The following is a 26,985-nucleotide window of genomic DNA, read 5'->3' on the forward strand; positions in this document are numbered from 1 at the left end:
TAATACTCACATACATGCATGTAGAAGTTCAATCCGCATTGCTAAACCCCCAAACCGCCCCCTTTTCAAAGACCCCAACCCCACCCATGGATGGTTTGAGCCCCTTGTTGAGACGCCTGATTTGTAGCATAGCATTTAACCAAAATTTGTTAACTTGACTTGAATCCGAATAGGTTTTTTAATGTGATACGTTTGTGCTTGTTCCGATTCCCAAATTTCCCCCAATTTACCCGGAAAAACCAACCCAGTTCAGTATTATGAAAGCTCAAAGAAAACGAAATTGTAGAAGGACAAATCAAGAGATTGCGAATAATTCGAATAAAATCACTTACTGTAAGACGCACAAATCTATTTAAGAACGTATATGGTAAATATGTCTGTGTTTTTTTTGTCTACCATAATGGTATAAGATACGTATAGATATAGACTCATAGACTCCACTCACACATACGACGATGCGATGCGATGCGATCTATGTTTTCAATGCCAAAGAGTTCCATTATGTAGCCTATGTTGTAATTCTTGTTTCCTGTTGAGTTCGAGTTTTTTGAATCTACTGACTCATCCATTGTATATTCAAAGTTATATGAATGCCAAAATCGAAATCGAAATCAAAACCAAAAACAAAAACAAAAACTTAAGGGAAAACAAAAACAAACGATATATATATATATATCTATATACATATATATTAAATTAGTTATTTCAATTTTTATACTCGTACTAAATTTTTAACTAGAATTAACTGTAACTTTGTATGCATTTTCTTACATGTATTTATTGTACGCCGACTCGAAAAACACTGCTCGAAAAATCGCACGTTCAGCGAAAATGAAAATTGAAGATCGAAAATTGTATTGTATTTACAGCCGATTGTATTAGAATTTATTGAAACTAAGTAGTTATGATGAGCGATCGAACTCATTAGAGGAACTCCTAATCCACGTAGAATCGAAGGACATTTTATGCGAAATTAATAAAACTCAAAGAAAATCGGACACAAAAAAAATCAAAAACAAAAACAAACTGAAATATTCAAGTTATACCCGACAACCACTATTTGTTCTTATTATTCAAGAAGAAAAATCAAAATAAACGTAATAATCGTAATTGTGGGACTCACTTTTAAATGCGACTAAGAAAACTGCTTTCTATTTCTGAACTTTTAAATTTCATATTTAACTATTTAATGATTTAAATTCTTGTATATTTTCCAAAACATACCCACCACACTTTTTGCTTTTCTATTTCCAATTTCTGTGATTGTTTCTCAAACAATAACATTTCAACTGCATCTTTGAATTCATATAATATAATAATTCATACAATATTTATGGTTACGCATTGGATTGTTCAAATATTCCCTAGGAGTATTTGCTTTATTCGCATAGTAAGTAATTGCAATTTCCACATTTCTCCCCATCATTCACTGTTCTATTCTAGCCTTTTTCCAAAAACCTACGCTCCCCGTTCTAGAATCCACTTCCTATTTCATTTCAAAGCCTTTTTCCAAAAAGAAAATACTCAACCAATACAACTTGACTAAGGAAACTAGGAAAAGCAATTTGTATTAAGTGTTACAAGTATTTATACGTATTTACAATAATGGCTATGAAGATATGAAGTTAAAACACACAAAGTAAAACTAGTCGTGAATGTTCTGTGTTCCCCAAAAAAAACATACATAAATTACCACCACCACCACCAGCAGCCCCTGTACACCCGAAAGAAAACTATATTGACTATAAAAGAGCAGTAAATATGCAATAAATATGAATAATAAATTGAAACGTAATTCGATTACTATGGAAAATGGCGTTGTTTTTCATACCGAATGTGGGTCAGCACACGACTGTTAAATACTCAGTGTGGAAAGCGTTAAGGAGTGCGCATTTCGGTGCCTCAGGGTGGCGTTCTCAGGTGGTGGGGTCTTAGGGGGGCGGGAGGACGCTGTTTTTTAGCTTGGGGAATGGGCGCAGTAGCAGATACAGATACAGATAGAGATACAGCTGGAGATAGAGATAGAGATACACACTCGCAATTATATCTTGAAGCGCGTGCATGTATCTGCGAGTTTCCCCCGTTTCTCCTACTTTCTACCCCCCTCCCCCCCTTTATGCTTGCATCCCTTAGAGCAAGATGGACTATGGCATTCCCCAATTCCCCACAAGCTAACCCTCTCTCTCTCTCTCTCTGTCTCTCTGTCTCTCTGTCTCTCTGTCTCTCTCTCGCTTGTTCGGCGGCTGGGAATCCTTTTTGTGGATGCTGTTTCCCCTGACTCGCAGTGCACTGCAGTCTGTGGATGCCATGTGCCAGTTATCCTTGGGTATATACACGCACCAACTGGTTACCCGGGATTGGAACCACGCCCTGGCCAACCGAGCTGGCCGAAAACTAGGTTACCACCGCTCGAGACTACATGATTACACACGAAAGGCTGAAAAGCAGGAGAGTTTCAGTTTCGATGTTCGAGAAAGGGTAAAGCTGCGATGTTTCAAAAAAATGTTTGAATATTATACACGTTTGTGGGTATATTTTTCCACCACGAAAACATTTCGTTTGAATTTCCATGCCGGATTTAGTCCTAATTCAATTAACTTGCCGCCCATCTGAACTTATTGTTTATGCCCTTTTGTGTGGGGGTGCTTTTGTTGTTGTTGTTTTTTTTGTTTGGTTGTGGGCACGCCTGCAATTAGATACAAATGCGAGCGGCCTACGTACATAAATGCACCCTGTTTGGCGGCAAAAGTTGAGCACCAAAAGGTGAACGTCCTTTGGCAGGATTCGACGCATGCGCTGCGCCTGGGCAGGAGCATGGAACATGGAGCATGGAGCATGGAGCGTGGAGCAGCACTTCTCGCACTTTGCCGCCCAAGAACAAGAGGAAATTCGGAGAGCCGCCCAACCCAGCAGCTTTTTTATGCATCTTTGGTGGCACGATTGTTGGCTCCACTTTGCACTCGCCCCGTGTCACACCTTTTTGGCCCATTAGCGTCTTTTGCTGCACATATGTACATACATGCATACATATGTATATATGTACTGTGGGTCGCCCAGGGGAGTTCCCGCTTTCCTGGGCAGTCGAGTTCGGATGGCGGTAATCTGATTACGCCGCTGGACACCACGGGACACCAGTGGCCACGAGAAATGCAGGTTTGCCCAATTCCCTAATTGCTTGGGCAAACATGAAGGCTACTACTATTTACTCGGCCGATAATTAATTCCAATTCACAACGATTTGCCGACTTCTAATAAAATATTAGAAAAGGGTTTGATATGATGATCAAACAGTTTCTTTCAGTAATATGCATATACATATGTGTGCCACATTTGTTCAGTTTTCCACACTTTGCAGTGCATTTGGATGAGGTATCGCCATTGCTCTCGTGTCTGGCTTAATTATTCAATCTGTCGCATAGGCATTACCACTAACTCACGTGCTTTGGCCACATTTCCCAGACATTTGGGCTATAATCATTTATTACTGTGCCTAGGGATTCGCCACTCGCCACTCGCCACTGCCACTTTTGCGTTGCAGCGAAGGGTGTTAAGGGGGAGTGGCAGCTAAGAAATGGAGAAGTGGCAGAAGTACACTGAAAAAACACTGAAAATGAGGTATTGGTAAAGGACAATCTGAATTAATTGTATTAATTTTATCTTTATACATTTTGGATAATATTGAATTATGCTATTGCAAGGTAGCTTAACTTGTAACAATACAACACAATTACAATTACAATACCTCTTTTTAATAGATTTAATTTATTTTTATTTAATTTTTACATTTGGCATAATATTGAATTAAAATATAGCCATGCAATCAAAACAAATCTTTAAGAGAAGAGCAACAATTTCCAATGCGCAAGAGAAAAAAAAGTGCTTCAAAATGTTCTCTTTACGTTTTTACAAAAGAATCCGAATATCGTAAAGCGTTTACGATATTGATTTTGTCTACGTTTTGCTTTTGCGTTTGCGTTTGGCTTTGCCTTTGCCATTGGCTTTGCGTCGCGCTGCTTTTGCGTTTGCCTTTCGGTGTTGTTAGTTGCGTTGGAAGTTGGAAATTTCAGTCAGAAGCGAACTTTTGCGAGTGATGGAAGACACTGCCTCTTCAGACCGGTGCCCAAAAATAAAATAAATAAGTAACTAAGAACTCAGAACTAAGAACTCAGAACTGAGAGCAGGAACAGCAATAATAGTAACAATTAAGAGCAGCCACACACGGTGATTTTCACAAGATTTTCATTAGATTTTCACTGGTTGCTCCCGTAATTGGTATTTTATTTTTGCGTTTCTCAGCGCTACTGCCGATTGTTGCATTCCAGTAATCGGTGATTGCTATTAATCCGTGTTATTGTTGTTGTTCTGCGTCCAAATTAATTTGCTTTGTTTTTGTAAAAGTGCAGTGAGAAAAGTGCTAAACAATTAGGCATCCGCATAACTGGCGAATAAAAACAGGAAGCTGCACTTTTTTTTGGGCAGTGCGTCGTCCATTTTGTCTGTTGTGCGTGTGCCAGTGTGTGTGCGTGTGTGCCTGTGTGTGTGACTGAGTCCGTTTCCGGTCCAGTCAATCAACAGCAACAGACTTGCTTGTATTTTGCATTCGCATTTGGCCAAAACGCAGGACCACAATAGCCCTAAATCTGCCGAATTGTAGCGAAGCGAAAGAAAACGAAATAAATAGGAAAAACGCGCGCAACAGAAGCCACGCCACGCCCCCCGCCCCCAACGGCACCCTCTTCCTCCTCACGAGCGGAAGCAAAACAAAGGGAAAACAGGACAGCAGACAAGGAGCAAAGGAAGCGAAAGCAAGCGAAAGGAGAACAAAGCAAGCAGCCGCAAAGGAAACGCATATGAGCTGAACGGCAGGATATAAACCCCAAAAAAAAGTAAGTCAAGTGATGGATCAAGATAACCCCTTCCATATCTTCCATATGACATCATTCCAAACCAAACTGAGCAGCACAGTGTTAACTTGGTCAAGAAGAAAGCCCGCAGGCAATGGATTGATGATATTATCATTCAGTAACAAAGGTGCAACAAGTTATGGTTGCGATACATTTCAATCTTACATTTCGTAGATCTTTAGCCTGCCAAAAAATGAAGAACAAAAAGTGCCAGTTTGTAATCTGAGCTATTGAGGTCCGACCGTAACACTAAGCTCCCTGATCCCCCGTTCCCCTTTCCCCCCTTCCCCGCGAAAGCAATCAAACGGCTGCCCTTCTCGGGTTACACACACATTTCTTGGTCTTCCATTAGAAAGACATTGGCATCGCCACCTTCGGTCCAAGTAAACCCATAAAAGTGCTGGGCCAAATGGAAAATCTTAATTGCACAACGCCAATTCCGCGCACCAACAAAAAGGCCAGCTTTCATAGATCAGCAGCTGGTGATCCATTGCTGCTATTAACTTGGCTTACAAGATCCTTTCACTTGTTCCCCGTTACAATACCTAAATAATATGTAGCTAATTGAAGCAGATTTGAGTCACTTGCAAGTAAGTCACTTGATTCTGTAATGTCACAGCATCGAATTGATCGCGTGAATCACTGAGCGAAACGGAAAGTGCCAAGTTCAGAGGTGAGTCAGATTCATTGTCAGCGGTTCATCACTGCCACATAGAATACGATCAGAATGTGGCATCGATTCGCATCGATTCGAAATCGACGCCTATGTTTTTGGGTTTGGGTTTGGGTTTGGGTTTGGCAGCATGGAAAATCATTTGCGAGGGTTGAAACCGCGACACGCGATTTCTAATGGTGGTTTGTTGCTGTTGCTGGTGGGTGGGTGAGTGGGTGAGTGGGTGAGGTGGTGAGGTGGTGCTTCCTTGACGATGACGTTGATGATGAGGTGGTGGCCGAGTCGGTGGTGGTGGATAGCCATCCAGTGGACAGCTCGAAATCTGAAAGGCAGGAACAAAACAAAACCAAAAACCAAAACCCAAAAACAAAAAACATAAAGCAAAGCGAAAACGGAGTGCATATTCTGCATACGGTCGCGTTTCGTGTGCCAGCATACATATGTACATATATTAACTAATGAGCCGACGACCTCGAGGGGATGGACAACTGGGTGACTGGGGATGTGGGTGGGTCGGTGGTTCTGAACGAACGGAACGCACCACCCAGCCGAAACCCACTGTGCATCACGCACACACTGAAATTTGCATAGTACAAACACAATTAGAAGGTTTTTTCCAAAAACATTAAGTGCTCTAAATCCAATCGCCCAATTATGGCTATATGTTTCGAATAAATTACAAGTTATTTAGAAAAACATTTGCTTACGACATGCTCCAATTTCCTGAGAATTTCCAAATTAATTAGCCACTATTTCGCTGAGTGCTTTGGCCAACTGGCGACTGCAGACGGGGGTTTGTTTATAAGGTCACCACCCTATTTTCACGTATTGCATCCATCTGCTGACAGTTCTCATGATCATTTCCATATCCATTTTCATGCCCATTTTCATGCCCATTTTTATGCCCATTTTCATCTTCATTCCCATTCCCATTCCCATTTCCCTTTGCATTTCCATTTCCATTTGGATTCCGATTCCGATTCGTTATTTTCTTTCTTTTCGGTATACAATTGCATATCCGGTTCTCCATGTGGGCGCCGTCTCTGGAACATCCACGGATCTGCATAGATCAACTTCTCCTCTCCTCTACTCGCCATACATTTCACTATCTTTTATTGTGGTGCGTTGTCTTTTTCCCCTGGCGCCGATCCACCGATCCACTGATCCACCGATCCACCGAGCTTCTGTGTGGGTGGGTGGGGCTGGTTGGGTTTGGGTGGTTCAGTTGGTGGTGCAGTCGGCTGTCATTCGTGTGCAATCTGTCATCGGACACTGTCATAAAGTAGCTGCAATGATCTCCCGATCCAATTCAAGTGGCACAGTTTGTTTACAATGGTAAACCAGAAAGCTAAAGAGCCAGAAAGCCAGACAGTTGGTCCCACTCGTGTTTCCCCTTTTTCATCGACGGCTGCAATCTGCCATCTTGTGTCTTAAAAAGGGAAAACCTTGTTAGCCGCTTGATTGGCACGCGAGAAAAAGAAAAGAAAACACTCGAAAAGTGATATGCATTTTCGCGTCATTCGGTGCGTAGTTTGCTGCAATTAATTGCATTTAAACATTCAAACAGCGAAATTGACAGTGTGTTTCAGCCTTAGATTGAAATCGGGTCAAGTTAGCGTTTCGTTTCGTTTCGATTCGATTTGCGATGGTGGGCAACAATAATGTTGCACAGAGCCAAAATAAGAGAGCTCTCAATTAACAGCATTGGTCTAGTTTTTGCGCCAGTTTCTCAGTTTTTGCGCGAGTGTTAGCCATCGAATGTTAATGGTATTAGCCAAGCTTTCAATTTGCGAGACTGTGTTGGTTGCCGCTTGATGTTTTCGCTGCCTGCCGAACGAGAACATGCGACAATTCTGGCTTGCAAATGGCCATGGAAAAGCGTGGAAAAACTACGAAGCTGCTGACCAACAAGCCAAAAAAAAACATGGAAAAACTACAGAATTACAGCGTACAGAAAACTGGTAAAAAGATAAAGGCAACAATGTGGCCAGAATGCTTTTTATGACCGCCGACGTTGCCTTAATACGCTCTAAGTTGGCTTTTACTAGTTTATTTGTTGTTTTTTCTTTCAACAGAAAAAAGGTAATGGCGTTTCCCAAAGGGCCTCGTTATCTCACTTGCCTATCCACTTGAAGATCACCTCGCAGTTTGATGGCAATTTACCCAGCATTTTACAAAATACAATACTTTAACACGTATACTTCGTTCTTTAGTTCCCAATCGATTGGCATTCAAATTTGAACAAATACATTTTTTGGCATTTTTGGTAGCATTGGTGATTAGCTGCTCAAAACTGTTTTTCTTTCATCTTTATCACCATTTTAAGCGAAGTTATGATGAAAATACCCATCGATTTGCCAAAAGTCGTTTTTCCGAATTTCCGGCATAAAATAATACGTTTTTTTAACATTTCTTTAAAAATAATTGTCTGAACATGGAATGTCATACCTCGTCGAGTTCGTAATTAAATTTCCAATCGAACGGTGTCCTCAAAAGGCGATTCTATTTTTTAGCCATTTTTTGTAAATTTTGATGATGGTACCCCTTACAAAAAATGCGAAAATTTGGCCAAAAAATATTTTAACAGAGCCGGTCAAAAAGTGATTTGGTTGATTAGTTTTGGTAATTAGGAGTACAAAAATGTAATTCTTGTAACTTTCTGACCAAGTTATACAGAAAATATCAATTAAAAATATTGAAATTTGCCGAAAATCGTTTTTCTGTTATTTTTTGCGAATATTATTATCAGTATTTTCATCACAACATTCGAAATAATGGTCCAAATATGGATTGTTATACCTCGTTGATCTCGTAATTAAATTTCCAATCGAATTGCATTCCATCTTTGACATGTAAAATTTGACCAATTTTTTTTCAAATTTTGAAATTAAAAAAATTTTATTTTTCAAATTCTCGACAAAAACTTATCTGGACTGTTGGCATTGGTTGTACGCTGCTCAAAAAGGTATAGTTTTTGACAGTGCGACTAATTTTGACCAAGTAACTGCCAGAAAACTGCTCAAAAAAGATTTTTTTTCGGCTTTTTTCAATGTTTGGAAAGTCCATACAGAATCTACACACTTGGCCAAATGGAGCAAGGCACATAAAAATATTATAGCTTTTATGATTTCTTGCCAAATTCCAAACAAATATTTTCAATCGCAACCAACTGAATATAATGCGCTCGATCGGCTGGCTATATAGCGACTAAGAAAAAAGAAAAATAATTCTGCCCTTGAACAAGTGGAATTTCCAGAGGGAAAAACTGGCACAATCTTTATGACCCTCCATCGCCGGCAAATCTAATCCAATCCAATCCAATCAAGATGATATGATGCCGATGGATGGGTGCCAAACACACATTTTGACAGATTGAGGGAGCTGCTGCTTCTGTTTTTTTTGTTTTCTTCAGATTTAATATTGAAACTAAAGAGCTGTATGCAAATGGAAATCTTGATTCAAAGTCACGAGCAGTGGCAGCCATAATTTCTGGCCCGATTTTTCGCCACACTTTTCGTTTGGCTGCCAGCCAGAAAGCTAATAAAAAATTGCCGATCTTTATTTGTATTACTATATATCCAAACACGAAATCGGGCAAAATGGTTGGTTGCAAATGCATGCTGCACATTTGTAGTTGCAAATTGTTTATTTTTTTCCTCTCGCCTTTCGTGCGTGCGGAAAAACAAAATCAGTAAAAACAAATTCAAAATAAACACATAGCACATAAACACACTAAGTCAGTGGAAAACTTTATAGTCTAGACTACTCCATTCATCAGCATCTTTTCGTGTGAATACCTAATAAATTTTTCTGATCTTTTTTCTCCGCTTTCAGAACGACCAATTTGCGAAACCAAAAGTCTTGAGAATATTCAACTGCTGCTGCAAACCGTATGACTGATTTTTCAATTTGAGCAAAGCATAGCGATTACCTACCTAAGAACTTTATACCAGCTTACAACTACGAACCCATACTCGTATACACCCGGATATCCATTTGCGTATTTGAATGGCACGGCAATAGCGCCGATTATCTAGGATCACATATAGTAGAGCGCTAGCAAACGGTCCCGTAGATAGTTTTTTGTACTCAAACCGATCTAGCCGATTTAGCCTGAAAGTATCTACATATATACATACGTACATATATCCGATCTGATCCGATAGATAGGAACAGGAACAGGAACAGGAACAGGAGGAGGATCGGCGGAGGAGCGAAAGGAATGCAGCGGTGTCCCTACATTCATGAGATGCGCGAAAGATTACTGGACCAGCCGCGGGAGACACTACAACTGGAGAACATGGAGCGGGCCAATCTGCTCGACAACCGCCAATCGGCATCCGAATCCAACCAGGTCGGCACTGTGGTCAAGGTAGGGGCCATCGATATACTCGCTACAAGGATTGCCCCACTCATTCACTCTCAATATACATTCATATACATATATATATATCATCATCCATCTGATTATCTAACCAAATCGAAACACACACACATACACATAAAACCCATTGTTTCACACGCCCAAATTATCGAATTTACATCTGTCAAGTAACTGGAACCTAAAAAACAAACATGATTTGATTTGAGTAATAAACACAATTTCATACATTTCAAACATTGCCCATGCAAATAACTGTATATATATTGTAATGAAAGTTAAAAGCAAGAATATAAGTATCCTTCTCTATAGCAGTGTGTGTGTCGGTGTGTGTGTGACAGATTAATGACTTCTTTTTCTGAAGATTTTTTCGCCCTAGCCAAAGAATTTGAAACGGATCCAAAAACTTTAACCATCAAAATCCTTGCACGAGTTACCGATTCGCCCTTTTCTTTATGTTTCTCGAATTCGAAATCGAACTGAAACGAGCCAAAACCATTATGAGTAATATAATTTGCAATAAATTGGAATTGTTTTAATCACATATAAATATTATTTTCGAAACGCATGTGAATGAATCAATATAAGAGGTTGATTGCCACAGAAATTGCATTTCATTTAAGAAATCTAAAACTTGTTACCAACTTGCACCAGTTGCAATCAAATGAACTTACAATTTTGAAGTTTGCGTGGCAAACTCTGGAATTAACTTTGTGTATATACCACCTACTACATGTTGTACTATATGAAATTCCAATTTATTGTCGTCCATCGAGAACGAGTCCACTCAACGCAAACTAACCGCAAAATGTGTGTTTTTGATCCACCAACAGCTGCAGGGCGATGGCTACCACACGAGTCCTGCCCACCAGCGTACTCCACTAGTGCCGCACGATCTCGGCGAGGACTTCAATTTGGATTTCGACGATGATTTTCCGATCGATGCGCGCCGACCGAAAAATGCCAAGTAAGTGTGTTCCATTACTCCTTTTTTTCAATGTCCCCCCATGTCCTTTATGTTCACTCTGCTCTACATATATGTGTTTTTGTGTTCCGTTGCATTCTTGCATTCCATTTCCTGCGTCACTAAGCTTCCGTTTCACATTCCAACGTTCCGCAATTAAAAAACCAAAAAAAGTAAATAATAAATAAAGTGTGCCAGGGATCTCGTGACCTGCAATTCGTTTTAACTTTTATGATCTGTGACCTTGTGACCTCGTGACTTCCTAGTAGACCCGTAAATACCCTACAATCGCCATTCGTGCTCAATTTAATCAGTTGGCAAACCGTTTTACAGCGACAAACATCCAGCGGTTCTCACGCGCCCACAGCAAAGGTCAGATTTGCTATTAATCATTTCTCCAAATAAAACCCCAACTTAGTCGCCAAAGTCCAAGCACACATATATCTCTATACATATAGAACAAGTAGCCCCTAGAAGTAACCAAAAATCTACTTTTCCACTAACCCGCGAATGATATATTAGCTAGTTGGCTCTGGAACGTAGTTGATCTTTTTCTATCACCTGCATTTTGACTTGGCTTTTCGTATAGCAGTAGTTACACCTTTACTTACTTTAGGTCCACTAACCCCCAAATCTCCTTAAGAATTCTTCATTTCGGGTAATTCTACGGGTTTTGTACTGAGTGCCTGCATACATCCAAAACTAAGTACTACATTCATCCGCTTAGGAAGTCGCAAAGACACCGGAGCCAAAAACCAAACTCAGCCCAAATTTCATTCAGCTTTTTCTTTGTATCTTTATGGCATTGTGTGCCTTTTTCTCTCCACTACTTACTTATTTTTTTTTTTTGGCATCCAGGGGATTATAATGTCAATGAACTGGACGCAAGGCACGTTGCCTTACATTTCCGATGGTGTGGCATCGTTTTTTTTCCACGAGCGTGTTCTTCATTTCATTGCTCCTCTCTGGTCGGGACATAAAACAAATAAGTAGGCGGCGAGTCATCCAAAATCGCTTATACAATGCTGTTGCCACTGGGTGGTGCATGGGTGGTGCAGGGTGGTGCTGTGTGGCGCTGGCTGGTTTGAAGTTGCAAGCAAATTACGCAACTTGACAAACCGACAAAGCATTCCACTCGGCTGGCTGCGGCATGAACCGTCAGCGATGCATGCCAACCAGATCAGTTGGCGTCTACCATATACTACATACACTGCTAAAAAATAAGCAGCATATTTATTCAGAAATATTAGTAATGATTTCGAAAGTAATAATCAGTAATACAATATATTGATTTCTTTGCTCGCAGTGGCAACTTCTCGATTTGAAGTACGCAGTTCCTCGCGTCGATGTTCATTTTGCGCAGTGTATTGCATCCCCAGCAGCTCCATGCCCAGCCGCTGGGTGGCAGTGGAATCCGTGGAACTATGGCTTTGTCTCCGCCACCAAAGAGTCATTGTACGAATGACTTACATTCGTGAGTTTCTGCAATTTGCCAACACAATGGGTGGCAAAAGGAGAGCGTCGCAAACTATCGATGCTTGGCATTTGGCCAGAGTTGTCAGCCTCACTTGAGAAGCACCATCCTCGACTTGTGTTCCACTTGTTGTACATGGCGAACTTAACACTGCAACACACAGCGTTTCCCATTTGGCTACATTTCTTGCGGTGTAGTTTCTCGTTATTGATTTGGCTCCACTCAGTTCGTTTAAAAAACCAAAAAAAGAACAAATGCCCATCATCTATTCGCGGCAAAACATTGTCACCCGATTAGGCACAAGGTTTTTTTGTGGTAGGCCCAAGGATCTCGGTGGCTGGACTCCCAATGCTCCATACTTTGTTTTAGAAGTGCTAATTTAAGCCACCGATAAAGACCTCAACTGCTACGAGGGTTGCCTGTATATAGTATAGGGTATAATTAGGCAAGGCCACAGCAACCCTTCCACGATTTTACCAAAAGGGGCTGCAGATGAAAGGACGCAATAATTATAGAACCCACCCGGGTTATTGCTGCCAATTGAGAAGAACAACAAGTCGGAGATTCATACGTGCTTTTGTTTTAGCTTAAGGATAACAGCGCATTATTCAAAATATTATATCTTCAATTGCGCATTATCATCAAAGAGACAGACAGACAGACAGACAGACAGCCGGTTGATTAGGGAGTCTCTCATCAATTGCCAGGCTTTTGCGGCGCATTTTTCCACTGCGGGGATTAGTGAGTGGCATCTGGGTCACACGTCTCCGCCTGGCGGGGATTTGTCATTTGGAATCCGGAATCCGGAATCCGGAATCCGGGATCTGGGTTCAGGGTGCGGCTGCCAGCGATTCGATAGAATCTAACCTACCGCCTGTAACCCTCGACTTTGCTGCTTTTATGCCCCTTGATGCAACTACGTCGCAGTTGGCGATTTGCGACGCAAATCCTTAAATGCCGTGTCCTTACACTGAACGTGAAATATAACTTAGAAGTGTACAAAAAAGGCAACTAAGTTGCTTAAAACTAAACACTGCTTATTACTTACCGTCTCGTACTTGTAACCATGTTTCCAAACTTATATAAGAAAAGGGAAATAATATAGTGAAGGGGCAGCAGTGGGTAATTTCTCCCAGTGTAGCCACACACTTTTTATTGCCGCCACTCCTCTGCTGAATGACTGCAACCCCTTGTCGCGCACTCTGCACTCGACGACGTTGTTAGTTGGGAATTCGAAGGGATGGGGCGTTCGTGTCGGCGAATGGGCAACCAAAACAGAATGCCGCAATGTTTTTGCGAATGTGCGGCACACAAGGACGCAGCGCTGAAGTTACGATAAACGGCAAAGGACGAAGCCGAAGCCGAAAACGAAAACGAAGCCAAACTCCGAAACGCAACGAACCAGACAGCATGACGACGTCGTCGCCTTTTATCGTAAAGCTCTGCCGCAGCGCACAGTGGGTAAAAACGAATGTGCAATCGAACAGTGGGACTACTTAAAACGACATCGAGAACATTAGTTGGACAAAAGTTTGTGTTTTCGGCTATTATTACGTTGAGAATCAGTTAAATGAAGTAGAATGCAATGACAGCATATAAGTTAATATAGATTTTGATAGGCGCCCACTGTGCCAAAGCGACTGATGGTTCGCGGGGTGGTGGGGACGTTGGGTGGTTGAGTGGGTGGTTGTAACATGTCGCGTCACAATGCGAACAACAAAAACAAAAACACCAGATGACACCAGATGACGGTAGTAAAATCAGTAGAGACAGGCCGGGCATCGTGGGTAATTGAGTTTTGGGCTGTTGCTTTTCGATGACTGATGGATTTCTGTGTTGGATTCTGTTCCTCTCCGTTCCGTTCCGTTCCGTTCCGTTCCGTTCCTCAGTTCCCCGTCAGCGCCACTGATGCACTCTGCACATTGGCATGCCCGCTGATTGGCATTTGGTATGCCACCCCACCCCTTCCCACCCCCCGTGGAAACTCCTCGCTTTTCCCTAAGTGACCCATTTACATCGTGTGTGCGGCCAAAAAAAAAAAAAAAAAACAACAATGGGCGTCCGCTTCCTGATGCAAAACTCAATTAAAAGATACGTTTTTGGGCCAGGTCTCAAGACCGAGTTGCGCAGGAGGGCAAAATGATGACAACAAAAAACAAGTGGTTCAATTTAAAAAAGTAGAGAATGGGGTTTAGGGATTATGTCTGATAAACAAAAAATATTTAAGTCAAATAAAAATTCAAGTCAAAATGTAAAAGGGGCATAGGCCAACTAGAAAACCTAAATGTACTTTCTAAAGAACACGGAAAAGCCAAATGTAGGAAATCGAAAAATGAGTTGAGATACCAGCAGCTTACATTCCAATCAAGGCGGAACAAAGCCCGGTGAATGCTGCATGCAAATCGCATGAATGACAGGCCTCTTTTGGGCGCAGGATCCCCGACAGGACCCACAATGCGAATATAACCCAGCAGAACTGGAGGACTGCAGAGCAACACGAGCAACAAGAGCAACAAGAGCAAACATGGCACATCAAGTCAAGTCGCGCAGCGAATTGTGTCCTACTTTCTGGCATACTCAAAGGACCTTTTCCCCTGCATCCTATCGAGAGCATCCTGCGAGCTGCAGAACGAGAGAACGAGAGCGAGAGAGAAAGCGCGAGGCGATTAGGGAGGGAGCAAAGGCAAGGAAAGAGACGGGGCTACGCGAGCAGAAAGAGAGAGTGCGAGAGATTCGGCGCAGATTGAGGGCGGCTGCTGGCCGACAAAGGATGCTGGACTTATCCTGCCAGGGCCCGTTTCAGTTGTAGTTGGATAGTAAAGGGTCTTGGACGTATCGTGCGAATCGTTCGCCAGGTAGCCTCCAGAGTCCTCCAAAAAGCCAAGAGTCCTCCAATCAGTTGGAATTTTTCAATGAATTAACAAATAGTTGAACTCCCAACTGAAACCGAGGCTGTCGTACCATTATTTTTTGAAGTTTCAACTTGAAAAGTGATAATCGCAGTGCTCCAATCAAACTGACATCTAAATCTGTGAAAATTACTGTGAAATCTATCTAGAGCGTAGCATTCAGTGCTTAATCAATGCACAATTTTGGGCCAAATGAAGCAATTTGCAGCGGGGTTTATGTCATAATACCAATGATTTTCCGCATTAACTACAGTTAATACTTTTGGCCATGCCTCCAAAAAAAAAAAAACACAGAAAAGAAAAGAAAGCAGGCTTTTAATGGCACCGGGCAATATACACACACATTAAGCAGCTTATTATACACACAGCCGAGTGAGAGTGAGGGGGACGGAGAGATGCTGGGCGAAAGGAACAGCACGATAGCTCAGCTCTTAGGAACCTGAGCCCCGCGAACTCCCAATGCAGAGCGATACTATATTCCACATACATAGATCCCTGTCCGTGTCCGTGTTTGTGTCCATGTCCGTATCCAAAGCATACACACCAGCACACCCGGAATCTGTGGGCTCCTGTCCACAGGATACACTTTCCCCGCCGGAATGCGATGTGCGAAATGCCAAATACGGCTTTCAACTCAACTTTCAACCCCGAATCTCGCGAGGAGAGATGAGAGATGAGAGAGAGGTCACTGGGTCGCTGGCGCTCCCATCCGGGATGCAGTGTCCGTAGCGAAAAGTATGGCCACGCCTCATTTGCCCATTGTCAAATGCATTTCAAATGCGTTCCACAAGGAAGAGAGAGGGACAGAGAGAGAGAGAGGGAGTTAGAGAGAGAGAGGGAGAGAGGAAGAGTGTCAGATACATTTATATATTAGGATGCTCTCCAAGTCAAACAATAGTCGTTCTGTTGCATTCGAAAATAGAAAATAAAGCCTGCAAATTGCTTCATTTAGAGTTGCCGCAATACATAATTACGAACTGTGAAGTGAAATTGACGGAAAAACAGAAAAACTGATAAGTAGTTGAGGCATCGAGGTATCCGGCGCGAAGGACCAACCAAATCCTATCGCCCATCGATAGAAAATAAATCGGCAAGCAGATCGTCGACAAAAAGCCAGCACAACGGAGACCGAAACGGAAACGGAGACAATGGGCGGCGGTGAAGTGAAGGTCGCTACCGTCGACGTCGAGGGCGGGGACAACATGGCCACCTTGCCGGTGTCCCGCTCGCATACCGCCGGCAGCACCGACAGCGCCGAGAAGAACAACGCCGCCAACAAGGAGATGGAGCTGAAGAACGTCATGCCGCAGCCGCTGCAGAGGTGCGAAAAGCGGGTGGAAAAGCATGGAAAAGTTGTTTTGGGAATATGCTCTGGATAGTTTGGGGGGAGACCATCTACTGACAAGAGACAAACTGATAAGTCCTATCACCCTGGTTTACTTATGTCGCGAAAGAAGTTCGTCAAACTTAAAGGCTTGCTGGATAGCATTTATTTCCCTTATAAATGCGTAGAAAGTCCTTTTAACCAGCACTTGATTATCAACCAAAGTGGTAAAAGGGGTAAAGCGGAATTGATTTCATTTCACTTACGCATTTACATGCCCACCGAACTTTGTATGAAAGAATTTTGGGTATTAGCTTCGAGGCCATTCTGCAATTAGTATTTAGCTATTGGGCTAATTCCTGTGTATAACACTTGAGCACACTCACACACCCACACACACACATAGAGATAGAAACGCACACCTTGTACATAGACAAGTAGTATACACGGTCGTAGTATGCATAGTATATAGGATATATGTATATATATGTATATAACCAAATGTGCAGTTCCAGTCGTAGAGCGCCGTCTCATTCTCTCATCGAGGTCCTTGCAAAGATTTAGGTTTTTTTTTTGTTGTATGCGCTTCCCGCCCCGCCCTTCTAACCGAACACCGCCCACGCCCACCGCCCCCCAGGCTGTGTAAATCCATCCACTTAAGTTAGCATATATGTACATATGTTTGTAGTGTAACGAATTGGATAAACAATACTTAATTGACATCGAATCTTATAGGGTTTGCTACACGTTCAAGCCAAATCCAAATAAGTACAGTTTTATGCCAGCGAAAATAACGGTACAGGGCACATATGAAACCAATCCGATAACGGGACCCATCGAACTATGGTAATGTGACATGTGACATATGACATACATACATATGTATGAAAACCATGACCTATCCCAAATGACCAAAGTGCTCCAGACCCCGCCGAACTTCCTCTGTTTCATATTCCTCACACTGCTTGGGATGATAGCTTCATATCAGATACTTCATAGCAGATACTTTATTTTAGATACTTTTATAAATCACAAGATACGGACGGGGTCGATTAAAGATATAAATTCATCCATCAGATTGGCGTACCTTTCGAATACTCGCTGCTACAATGGGGGGGGATGTGCATCACATGCAAATGGATGCTTAAGTGGGGTGGGAAAATGGGGGTGGTGTATTTAAGCAGCAGCCACTAACTGGGTCACCGAATACGCAAACTGCTGTGGGAGGCACCGTGGGACGCAAGCGTAGCGTAGTCTCGATTGCAATTTATAGAACTTCATTGGTATTTCTAATCAAAATCGCACATATAGCTTATATTTACAAGCACTAGTTTTTGTTTTGTTTTTCAAAGGTTGGTTGGTTCACAAACTGGTAAAATGCCCACTGTGCAGGTCGGTGGCTAATCAAACATCAAATAGGGGCTAATGCAGGGCGTTTATGTGCCTGAGATGTCGAGTGAAAATGCACTTGAGTTTTAGTTGCATGTCGGATACTTTCTCACACCCAAACAGACACGAACACACACACACACACAATGAGCTACTGTCTCTGCAGGAGAACTCAAGCGAAGAGGGGAAAAGTGGAAAATTAGCAGCCAGCGCTGGAAGCGGCACAGTGGGTCAACTCGGGGGAGTTTTGGCACCGATTTCTGGCCAGATCTTGACACAGTTTCCGCACACTCACACACACACAATCACACACACACAATCACACACACACACACACCATCCGTATATACGCGCACCCCGATTTTACTCTTCTGTACATACGAAACTGAGTTGTGAAGAGCAAAGTGAGAACTTCAGCGTACTGACCACCTCGCGGTATCCTTTCGCAGGACATCGCTGTTCATCGTGACCAGTCTGGTGTACGCGATCCTACTGATCGTCGTGTGCATTGCCTACGTAATCAGCGATGTAACCACCCACCGACTGCCGGTTTTGTACTACGAGACATTCTTCACATATCTGTACGGCGTCAGCATACTCTTCCTTCTCTACGTCTTCTGTTTCCTGCTGCAGGGTGAGTAAATTCGATTTGCCAGCTGAATTTCTGGTCACCTGAATGTGTCTACAAGTAAGCAGTAAAAGTATTCGTCTTGCGGTTGCACTTTATAGGAATTCCGCATCGAACATAAACTGTTGCCTACTTCTAGGCGCCATTCATGTGAATCTTATTATGTGTTATTCGTACATGTGTTACCTTGTTTACTTTGCCTCCTATCTTGTCCAACAGAGAGCTCTTGCTGCAACGGCGGCAATGGTGGCAGCAAACCGAAACCCCAGCCCAAGGAGAAGAAGTCGAAGAAAGCCAAAAATGCCGATCCGGCCGATTCGAAGGACGCGAAGGGCTCCAAGGACTCTGGCAAGGCAGCCAAGGGCGCCGCATATCAGGTGTGTATTTCACAGATCCCTTTAGGAACTAACGATTAAGGATTAAAAACAAAAAACGGTCTCTTGAAACATGTGTAACCTAATTATGGGTTTCTTTCCTCCTCTATTATGATTATCAAAGCACACACTGGCCAAGTTTCTGGTTTGCTATCAGCCTTTTCTCTACTACTCATACGCTGTTAGCTGCTTTTACAATACGCTTACAACTCCCTTGCCATAGAAACGAAGTATAGACTAATAGATTTAAAAGCTTATTTTTGTTGCTAGTTAATATTTTCCATGACCCGTTCAGCAATTGTAGTAGCAATGCTAATGATGGGGGCCAAGTGCTGAGGTCGCAGCAATTAGTTTAGCACCGAGGGCCGTCAGTTGTGCCCCACACATGTGTATACATATTATCTCTTGGTCCATTCGCATGTAGGAGGCACCTGTGGACGCCGAGGTGGCCGTCACCCCAAAGAATGTGCGCAAGCGCAAGACAACCCATAGTGATCTGACGCACGGCAGCTTCTTCCTGCGAGTGGGTGCCATTGGTGAGTGTGGAATTGGAGTAATCCCTGCATAGGGAGAACTACATATATCTAGCATATCTAACCACACATTGAATCCGTCTATTTGCAGCTTTCGGTTTGGGCGCCATGATCTACATTGGCCTGGAGTTTGGCTCGTTCTTTGAGATACCCTTCGATTCGCCGTGCCATCACATCCTGATCGGCGTGAATCCGCTGCTCCAGATGATCTTCACCTTCATGCAGATGTACTTCATATTCATGAATGCCCGGGTAAGTGCAAAGGCTCAGCATGGCCATGCTCTGTGTCCAACTCTAAATTAAAAAAAAAAGAAACTAAAACTAAAGAACACTGTAAGCGTATGACTACTACCTACTACTACTACTACCTATACTACTTAAACTACTGCTACCTACTGTTATTATCCACGGCTATTCTATACTCGTATGTTAAATGTAAAGCCATCATTAAGAACACGAATCCAACCAATCCAGCTCCTACTCAGAACCCCAGCGAGGTTAGTTGCTCCAGTTTCCGTTTCCGTTTCCGTAGAACTCACTCAATGATTAGGTCGCGGCATTTTCAGTTAGGTCGCGTTTCCGGTTCCGGTTCCGTTTTCGGTTTTCGGTTTTCGTTTCGGATTCAGTTTAAGTTAAAGTTTGCCTTGATCGATCTCAATCCAAATCTCACCACGAACTTGTAATTGGCGTGCTAATTGGCAGTTTTCAGTTCAGTTTTCATCCATCCGCATCTGGTAACTGCATTCTGCATTCTGCATTCAGCATTTGCAACTGCATCCATCGCCGATCACATCATCTGCCATATCCACTCGCTTGCTTCTCTCAATCGCTAAAAACGAACATTGGAAGAGCCACAGACAACAGACAATCCGAAATCAAATGCCATTGGGCATTCACACAAAGTAATCAATACCCTTATATATTCAAATACCCAGCACCACACACGCATTTCAAGCAATCAAAATGAAATAAATCAGCCAGCCAAACAGCTCATTCATACAATCATTCATATTTATAATTCATATTCATATTCATATTCATTCATACATGCATACATGCATACTCATCCAAACCACGTGCATATTCATTCTTTTAAACAAATTTCGAAATTTTGCTACGTAGTTATTTAATGAACCATTTTTGTGTACATAATCCCACAACTCCGCCCCATTCGCGCGATCGCAGACTAGGCCGCCATTTCAGGTACGATATGCAACTCATTTTCTACTCTACTCTCTACTACTCTACTCTACTCCACTCCACTCCACTGTACTCACCACCTAAAAACTAAACCCGTACCTGTACCTGTACCTGTACATCTGCCCCCCATCAAATACTCATTTCGCCCACCTAACTGCTACCTCTCCAACATGTATGCCTATGTCTACGATTTATACACATGATATATCATATCATATCTGATAACCATATGCTATCAGATAACCCCACAAGTCTAGTCAAGCTACTGTATCTTTAAGATACGTCCTGTGCGGCAGTTTGGTTTTTGTTGCGCCCACTGTCGCTGCAGAGGGGATATGCCTATATACTCTATATAGTAGAGTACCCATATATTAATAAAATATATTATTTGGGACTCAAAGATTTTAATATGTATAGCTTCTTGCATTATTGGCGCGGCTAATGAGCAAAGAAGGCAGACCTTAGCAACGAACGTTCATTTTATTGTTTTCACTGTATTTTCATTTCTCATATATATTTATAGTAACTATGTACATATGTAAATTAAAGTGGAACCCCCTGCAGAGCCAGTGGCTTGCAGCTCCTTGCAAAGGAGCTGAGTTTTGCCCGTAATCTAATCTCTAATCTCTAATCTCTATATAAGTAATCAATGTAACCAACTTGATCGCCGTGAGACTCTCCGCCGTACTCAAGCGCACCGCGCACACCTCTCTCTCTCTCTCTCTCTCTCTCTCTCTCTATCTATCTCTATCTCTTTCTGTGGGATACTGGATCTCCAGCTGAACATCCACCGCTTCAAGGTGATCGCCCGCTTTGGCCTGATGCACGTGGTGGCCACCAACATTTGCGTGTGGATCCGCACGCTGGTTAAGGAGTCGCTGCTGGAGATCACGATCTATCATCAGAAGAACGAGCCGGAGGCCGGCGCCTCCTCCATAGCCCACTCCATCCGGCAGCATGCCCTGCGGCACGCGGGCACCGTGCTGCGCACCCATGCGGGACCCAACAGCGAGTTCGAGGTGCTCGATGGCGAGGACATACTGCCCAAGGATGTGTACAAGAGCGACAATGTGCTGTCCAAGCTGGTGCGCAATACCGTCGATGGTATTTCGAAGAGCCTGGGCATGGGCGGCGACCAGGCGATCGCCAGCACCACTGGCGGCATCAGCACCACGACGACGACTACGACAAGGGCACCGTTCACCACACCGAACTACCAATGGCACAGCACTACTATGGCCCGCAAGCTGAAGAAGTTTATCACCAGCGCCACCACCGCGGCCACAACGGCGGCGGGCAGCAGCAGCACCGCCAGCAGCACCACCATATCACCGACCATCAGTAGCACCAACATTCCGTCGACCACCATCAGTAGCACCACCATCACATCGAGCCCCACCTTCAGTCCATTTAGCCCATCCACCACCACCACCACCACCACCACCACCACCGCTGCCGCCCTGAATCTCGAGACCAGCGGCAGTGAATCGCCCTTCGGCGGCCTGCAGCGCATCCTCTCCAGCGCTGCGCCGCCGAGCCTGGCGCCAGTCGACGGGTTCGGTTCCGCTTCCGCTGCCACGCCAGTGGCCAGTGCCGGTTCCTTCGTAGACAACTTCCTGGCCAGCACACTGAGCCCGGCCAGCAGCACCGAGGGCTCGGCCAGCATCATGAACAACCTCTTCGGCCAGGGACCCATGGAGAACAGCTTCCAGACATACAGCGATCTCGGCCACGAGGAGGCCACCGGTCTGGTGAGCTTCGAGAATCTGGAGAGCCTAGACAACATATACCCGGCGGCGCTGTCCTCCAATATCGGCACACTCAACTCCACCGCCTGCGGCCGCATCGACATAATGGGCACCATTGTCTACGATTCGGCGCCCTACCTCTATCCGTTCATCATCGAGTATTCGCTGATCGGGGCGGTGGTGTTGTATGTCATGTGGAAGCACATCGGCCGCTATCCGGGCCGCATGAACGACGAGGATCTGGAGCATCGGCTGGAGGTGATGCTATCGCGGCGAGCGGTGGCCATGGCGCAGCAGGCGCGATCCGGACGCGTCGACTGCGTCGGCTCGTCGAAGGGCCTATTCTTTGGGCTACTGCTGCTGGTCGGGGCCCTCATCTGCCTGATACTCTTCTTCGTCTTGGTGCGCCATCAGCAGTTCTCGCTGTTGGCCATTTACCTCGCCGACGCCAGCCACTGCATCCTGATGGCGTTCGCCATACTGGCCATTATTGTGGGATTCATCAGGTCTGGACGAGGAGTGCGGGGAGTGTCGGGAGCAGACTGCACAGAGCAAATGTATCTCACACCTATCCTTTTAACTTTACCTAATGCCACATTGATACTGAAGGATAGCATCTTAAGCCTTTGAATGACTCTGAACCATTTCTCTGTGCAGTTCCCGCATTTCCATATAGTTCAAAAACTAATCTTCTTCTCATTTTTCCCATCCCAACAACAAAATAAAGGGTCAAGAACCTGAAGTTCCGCTGCGAGGAGCAGTCGAACCTGAACGACATCTTGCTGCGCATCTCGGCCTTCGGCCTGTTCACCTACTCCGTGTTCAGCATCATTGCCGGCAGCTTGAAGGTGCTGGAGAGCGAGCCCAGCCTGCTGGTGACGACCACCGGCGGCGTGGCCGTCTTCCAGGTGATCCTGCAGCTGCTGTTCATCGCGGACGTGTCCCGCCGCCGCGTCCACCTGCCGGAGCACGATCGGAGCAAGCCGGGCCGCCAGATTGTCACGTTCCTTCTCATCTGCAACGTGGCCATGTTCGCCATCTACACATTCGAAGCTCAAAAAGTATTCGCCAATCCTGTAAGTAGATATGTACGTAAGCGAGACTGAGTTAAGTAAGACGATTAACGTTCTCGTTCTCTACTCGTTATTCGATTGTTATTCGATTGTTATTCAATTTGCGTGCTTTGCATGGGCATTTCTTTCTAGTATTCATTCTAGTTTATTGAAACTATAGCATACCAAAAACTATAGCATACTTTTTGACGCCTGCATTGCGTTCACTAACACACAGACAATTCTTTCATAGATCTTAAACAGCTTTTTGCCTTGCCGTGTTGTGTGTTGTCCACCTGCATGTCGTTGTTGTTTAAGCCAGGTGGCCCGATTTTGGAGCCAACTATTAACGCCTTTACCGCACATACTATGCCCACAGGTTCAGCTGGAGTTCTACGGCTTTGTGCCCTGGTCGATCATCCAGCGCATCACACTGCCGCTGTGCATCTTCCATCGATTCCACAGCGCCGTGACACTCGCCGAGATCTGGAAGACCACCTACAAGGCACGCCTGGAGTAAGGCGTTGGCGATAGCGATGGCTGGTTCCCGATGGTACCCGATGTCTATATAGGCCGATGATGGGTGGGAGTTATGAAAATGCACCAAAAACCGAAATGTAGCGAGCCCAGAACGCAAAAGTGAAGCAGTTAGGTTCTAATTACGTACTAAACATATATGCATACTACACATAATATATACATTAGTGCAGAATATGTACGAGAGCATATTATGAGTTTTTTGTTTGAGGAAACCAAAGCGTAACGAAATGAGTGACGAAACGAACGAACCAATCGGACCAAACTGCGCGATTAACAATTAACGATTGCCAACCGACAACGATTGCAGGTCGCTTCTTCATTTCCCCCCACCCCACTTTTCTTCTTTTTTTTTATGTTTGTTTACTTTGTTAACTCGTGGAGAACTTAAGAACCTAAGAACTAAGTCATAGCGTTTACAATTGAACCGAAAACCTAGAGAACCGATAACCACGGCACATGTTTTTAATCTGAGTTACGTATTTAATTTAGTTTAGTTTAGTTTTGGTCTCTAACACGCTGCAATATCTTGTTACTAAATCGAAACTACAAGTTAATATTAATTTCATGATTGTTTAACCATTATCAGCTTCGGCAACCGAAACCAAAAACTAAAAAAAAAAACGAAATCGATTAAAAATTCACATTACAAATAAGATGGAAAATATTCTGAAAACACATAAAAAAAATGGTTGTTTACTTTTCGCGTGTTTTTCGCGACTGCGAATGAGGGAACTTCCCGCGACTATACACTGAAACACAAAACAGGGACACTCAATGCAATGCCATGAAGAACGCGGCCACAGGAAACGGAGACGAAACGGTAAATGTAACAAAGCCCGGAAACGGAAACGAAATTCGATCTGATCTGACTTTTCCACCAATCGAGAACAACAACAACAACAGTAACAGCCGAACAACAACAAACTGTGATGAATTCATATGATTTACTGGTATAATTTGCTACTCCATTACATTTCCCAATTTTCCAATTTCCCGATTTTATTTAACAATTAAGCATTTTCGTTTTTATTCTCAGCCACAAGTCACTAACTGAGTTGACACAACTTTTGTAAGAATTTAGAAACAATGGCGCTAAGACAACTTCATGGCCAATTGTAAAAACAAATTGCCCGAAACACCATAACTAAAAACAAAATAATGCATAATAAAAAAACACAAAAACCAGAGAAAACAAAGAAAATTGTGGCTTTTAATGGCCAGAAATACAAAAAACCAAAACAAGAAAAACCAAAAAAAAAAACATTTTTAATATACATTATATAAAAGTTTATAAATGTCCATTTTTTGATTATTAGTAGTGATGTTAAAAGAAAAACATAATTAACGGTAAAAAATAATAATATGTATGTATGTTATAGCAGAGAATCGGATAAACCAAACCAAACCAAAAAAAAAAAAAACACAACTTCTTAAGCAACACTCGAAAAAAAAGAGAAATTGCGAAGCAAACGAAAATCTTTCCAAGTGAATCCCCGCATTTATGAATGAAAATTTTAGCTAAAGCGATATGGAAAATGAAGAGGAGTCATTCTGCCGATGAGATGACCGGAAAAACAAGCGTATAGGAACGGAAAAACCATTGACAAGCATCAAATTGTTTACAATTTACAATGTTAAAAAGGAAACGAACATTTTGAAAGATATATATGCCACGTATATCTAAAAATATATGTATACTAACCCACCAAATTCAAAGTATTTCAACGTTTTATACAAGGAGACGATGCGCAAGACAAGAGATCTGACCCCTTCTGGAATCCAAATGCCCAGAGAATTCCTCTCCATAAAACCAAATCACTCATTCACATTTCCATTCCCATATTCATACCCATATCCATACCCATACCCATAACCATAACCATTTCCATACCCAATTCCCATTCGAAATACAGCTGCAACTCGAGTCAGAAGGCATCAGTTCGCTAAAGACCAAAGAAGATAAACGATTAATTGAGAATCCGATTATAATCTGTAATCATAATCCAGTCTACAAGTCTATATAATGCATGTTAACTGTAGGCGCGGGGAGTTCAACAAGAATACGTATTCAATACTCGTAATCCAATCAAATGTAATGTGGTAGCAAGCTAGGTAAACCAAGCCAAAAATCGAACAAACCATAAGTAGTTCAGCACTCGCTCAGTCACCCATGCGGATCTGCATCTGGATCTGGATCAGGATCGCAGGATCCGTATCCGGGGAATCATATATCCAAAGTTTGCGAATCAAATTCAGTTTGAAACTTGTACTTGCGTAGGCTCTTAGAAATTGTACTTGAATGCATACGCTACATAAATCACATACATATATATATATTTAACTATGCATATATATATATAAATATTTATATATATATATATATAAATAAATTTAATTGTTTTTTCCTTAACATTTAGTTAAACGTAAGATTGAATCATATTTTATGCCGTACAACCGAACAGAAAAGTGTGAGCAGAAAGAAATGTTTATTAAATGTTTCAACTAAGTTGTATAATTATAAGTGAGAGTTTACATAATGGAATTATGTATCTGTATCTAAGCAAGAGCAAAACACTGACAACATTTTGGGGCAACAACAGCGTCGATGAAAAACGAGTTGGGAATTCGAGTAACGTTCAAATTGAAACTCAATTGACATTGACAGAAAATGAAAATTCAGACAGAAACTTAACGCACAAGAACAAACAAGAAGAAACATGAACAAACAAGATCAACACCAAAGCAGCTGCTAGATCCCATGAAATATACAAAACTTAATGAACGGAAACAAAAACATGAACAACTTATATACTCGTAAGTATATAGACAATTTCAATAACTGATAAATATATATATATATATACAAAGTGAAAACCAAAACCAAAAACCAAA

General features: G+C 42.8%; 1 protein-coding gene and 1 long non-coding RNA gene across 16 annotated transcripts; one reads left to right on the top strand and one right to left on the bottom strand.

The window, feature by feature from the left end:
• The first annotated feature begins 4,065 nt into the window (after positions 1-4,065).
• LOC120457102 (proton channel OtopLc) lies at positions 4,066-25,295 on the top strand. 15 transcript variants are annotated; one of them, XM_039644294.2, is made up of 14 exons: positions 4,066-4,890; positions 9,412-9,467; positions 9,531-9,949; positions 10,792-10,925; positions 11,256-11,294; positions 17,365-17,475; positions 18,468-18,652; positions 18,866-19,023; positions 19,145-19,165; positions 19,445-19,556; positions 19,645-19,805; positions 21,533-23,007; positions 23,229-23,589; positions 23,933-25,295. In XM_039644294.2, exons 3-14 carry the CDS (start codon positions 9,800-9,802, stop codon positions 24,071-24,073), a joined length of 3,048 nt encoding a protein of 1,015 aa, XP_039500228.1. In that variant the 5' UTR covers positions 4,066-4,890; positions 9,412-9,467; positions 9,531-9,799; the 3' UTR covers positions 24,074-25,295. The 15 variants fall into 15 exon arrangements, with proteins under 15 accessions (XP_039500228.1, XP_039500226.1, XP_039500227.1 ...); XM_039644292.2 differs by having other exon boundaries at positions 4,066-4,886; XM_039644293.2 differs by having other exon boundaries at positions 4,066-4,886; positions 9,744-9,949.
• On the bottom strand, positions 12,122-15,072 carry LOC120457105. The gene is made up of 2 exons (XR_005616913.1): positions 12,874-15,072; positions 12,122-12,815 (listed from the first exon to the last, which is right to left on the bottom strand). It is a non-coding gene; the product is annotated as an uncharacterized LOC120457105 (long non-coding RNA).
• Positions 25,296-26,985: the final 1,690 nt, after the last annotated feature.

This window comes from Drosophila santomea, chromosome X, assembly GCF_016746245.2.
Source record: "Drosophila santomea strain STO CAGO 1482 chromosome X, Prin_Dsan_1.1, whole genome shotgun sequence".
Taxonomy (NCBI): Eukaryota; Metazoa; Arthropoda; class Insecta; order Diptera; family Drosophilidae; genus Drosophila; species Drosophila santomea.

Coding starts and splice junctions, on each gene's coding strand:
- LOC120457102 (XM_039644294.2), top strand. CDS start 9,800: ATGCAGCGGTGTCCCTACATTCATGAGATGCGCGAAAGATTACTGGAC. Junction 10,926..11,255: donor CGCCGACCGAAAAATGCCAA/GTAAGTGTGTTC, acceptor ACCGTTTTACAG/CGACAAACATCCAGCGGTTC. Junction 11,295..17,364: donor CTCACGCGCCCACAGCAAAG/GTCAGATTTGCT, acceptor CGAATCTTATAG/GGTTTGCTACACGTTCAAGC.